This window comes from Scomber japonicus, chromosome 6 (genome assembly GCF_027409825.1).
Source record: "Scomber japonicus isolate fScoJap1 chromosome 6, fScoJap1.pri, whole genome shotgun sequence".
Taxonomy (NCBI): Eukaryota; Metazoa; Chordata; class Actinopteri; order Scombriformes; family Scombridae; genus Scomber; species Scomber japonicus.
Window position 1 is genome coordinate 8,793,965 of NC_070583.1, and position 2,328 is coordinate 8,796,292.

General features: G+C 43.1%; 1 protein-coding gene across 1 annotated transcript; it reads right to left on the reverse strand.

The window, feature by feature from the left end:
• Window positions 1-527: 527 nt before the first annotated feature.
• Window positions 528-1,403, reverse strand: kcne4 (potassium voltage-gated channel, Isk-related family, member 4). Its single transcript, XM_053320090.1, has one exon. It carries the CDS (start codon window positions 1,401-1,403, stop codon window positions 855-857), a length of 549 nt encoding a protein of 182 aa, XP_053176065.1. The 3' UTR covers window positions 528-854.
• Between the last annotated feature and the right edge of the window lie 925 nt (window positions 1,404-2,328).

The following is a 2,328-nucleotide window of genomic DNA, read 5'->3' on the forward strand; positions in this document are numbered from 1 at the left end:
ACAGTGCATCGCTTTCATCAAGTAAACCTACACCGTCGCCTGCGTGTCGACAGTGTTTCGATCATGAAGCTGCAACAAATAACTTTTGAGTTGCAGACAAACGAGCCTATCATCTTTCAAGTGGGTTCCAGGTGCATTTCAATACTCCAGACAGAGAGGCAAGAGAAAAAAAAGTCTAGTTCAGTCCAAACAGCTTCCACTCAGTTTACCCCTGCAGGGTGAGTCATCAACCCAAATCAGAGGGAGGCTCTCAGTGTGGCTCCAGCAGGGAGGGGTCACCACCAAAATGAGGAATGAATATAATATATCTAGTACATAATAATAATAAGTCTGTTTTATTTCTATTGGGTTTAGCCAAGTGTCATTTTTAATATAAGAGTCACTACTGATGAATAATCCCAGGTGCTGAATGTATTTCTTTAAAGCACAGTGTATCACTCTCACTATAATCTCCAGTCTACAGTATTCAACATGAGTGTCCATATCAGCAGCTACAGGGAGTTACATTTGTGTTTGTTTTCATTTCATGTGGAGCAGTGATCACACAAAAGTGCTTGAAATAAAAATGGCTGTGGCCAAAGTTTCTTCTAAGCAGCTCTTTTTCACCCAAATGTCTCCATCACAGCAGAAGGATGATATATTTTCATTGTGAATTCATTGTTTGACCCTTTTTTATTGATGTAATGTATTGGCTATTTAGGTTGGGGATGTTTTTATGGCAAATAGGTGATAAGCCATTGTTGATGTTTGGGCCTCTGTGATATGAAGACGACTGAGAAACCTGCTGGTCTTTTCCTCCAGGTCACGTTCCTCCTCTTTTGAACGCTTTGTCACACAGTGTTTCTGGGTGGAGTTCAGCCTGAATCATCTCCGCTGTTCTCGGATCCTCCCTTCAGGTTCTCCTCCGGTCCCTCCGCAGTGCCGCTGTCCGACTCCTCCTCCTCAATGGCGAAGCGCGTGTCCGCGGAGGAGCACAGGGAGCTGATGCTGCTTTGCTCCGTGCACAGCGCGCACGCCAGCGGAGAGTGCAGCACACCCTCGAGGTGGAGATGTCCGTAGTGGTTGTCTTGGTGACCGCAGAAAGGCATGGGCACCTGCACCGAGCGCAGTCCCGATACAGTGGGAGGAAAGGTGAGACTTTGCTTCTTGGGAAGCGCGCCCCACTCCCGCTGCTCCTCCTCGTGTACCAGGCGCGTGAAGATGTTGACCCTACGCTTCTCCCTCCTCTTGGAGCGGAAGTAGCCAAGCATTATACCAAAGAGGAAGACTCCGTAGAAAGACATGACTATTAATATGTACAGGTACGCGTTCCCGTCGCTCTTGTCCGCCTGGGAGTCCGCTGCGCTCTGTGTGTGCAGAAAGAGGCGTTTGGAGGATTCTGTGGAGTTTTCCAGGTGCTCCATTTCTTCAGTGTAGTCTGCTTAGAGGACCTATAGGATGCGCTGAAATAAGATACAGAAGTATATCCATAAATATGACGTTTTCTCACGATTACGCACACTTTACGCGGACTTTACGCACGGGGTTCAAGTTACCAGTTAGTTGAGTATTGCTATTAAAGTGTTTACAGATTATTGAAAAACTAATGAAAAATGTGTACTGTCATCATACATTTACAATCATCTCATTATAGACAAAATATGTGTGCAGCCTCTTCACGTGTAACTGATGAAGTGTCATCACGAGCGTCATTTGGAAAAGGTAAAAAGTAAATGGAAAGCAATAAATCAGTAAACAGGCAAATCAAAAAAAGTCACATCTATAACAATATACGTTTAATTTGTGACGGTATGGTGGCATCAATGAAACCTCATCACACTGATCAAGTGTTTCTCACTGCTTCACTTTGGGTGAATGCGCACACAGTTTAGAATGTATTGCAAGAATATTCTATATAAGTTTCCACCAGGATACTTCTATTTATCTGACATTTATAAAAACATAATCTCAACTTTTCTTTAAAGTTATATTATAGTTCAGTTTCATGTGTAGGAGTAAGGACATTTGTCTACGTTTTTTGTTAATAAAACACTTTCCAGTAGTTGATAAAAAGTGACTAAATATCTGCACAAAGTGGTTTAGTGCATATAAATCGACAATCTATAAAGAGTGTGTCATGAATGATCAACTCACCAAACTGAGGAGTTAAGTCTCTTGTGAAGCTTTTATCTTCTCCTGACTCTTCTGGAGTTTGGCAAAACTTCTAAATGGCTGAAGATATTTATGTAAGGACACAGGAGCGTCATGGGTCACGTGACGGGGCCTGACCGTAAGATGAGCCCTATGGAAGCCCTGAAGGCAAAGAAACTTTGAGCATCTTTTGTCATT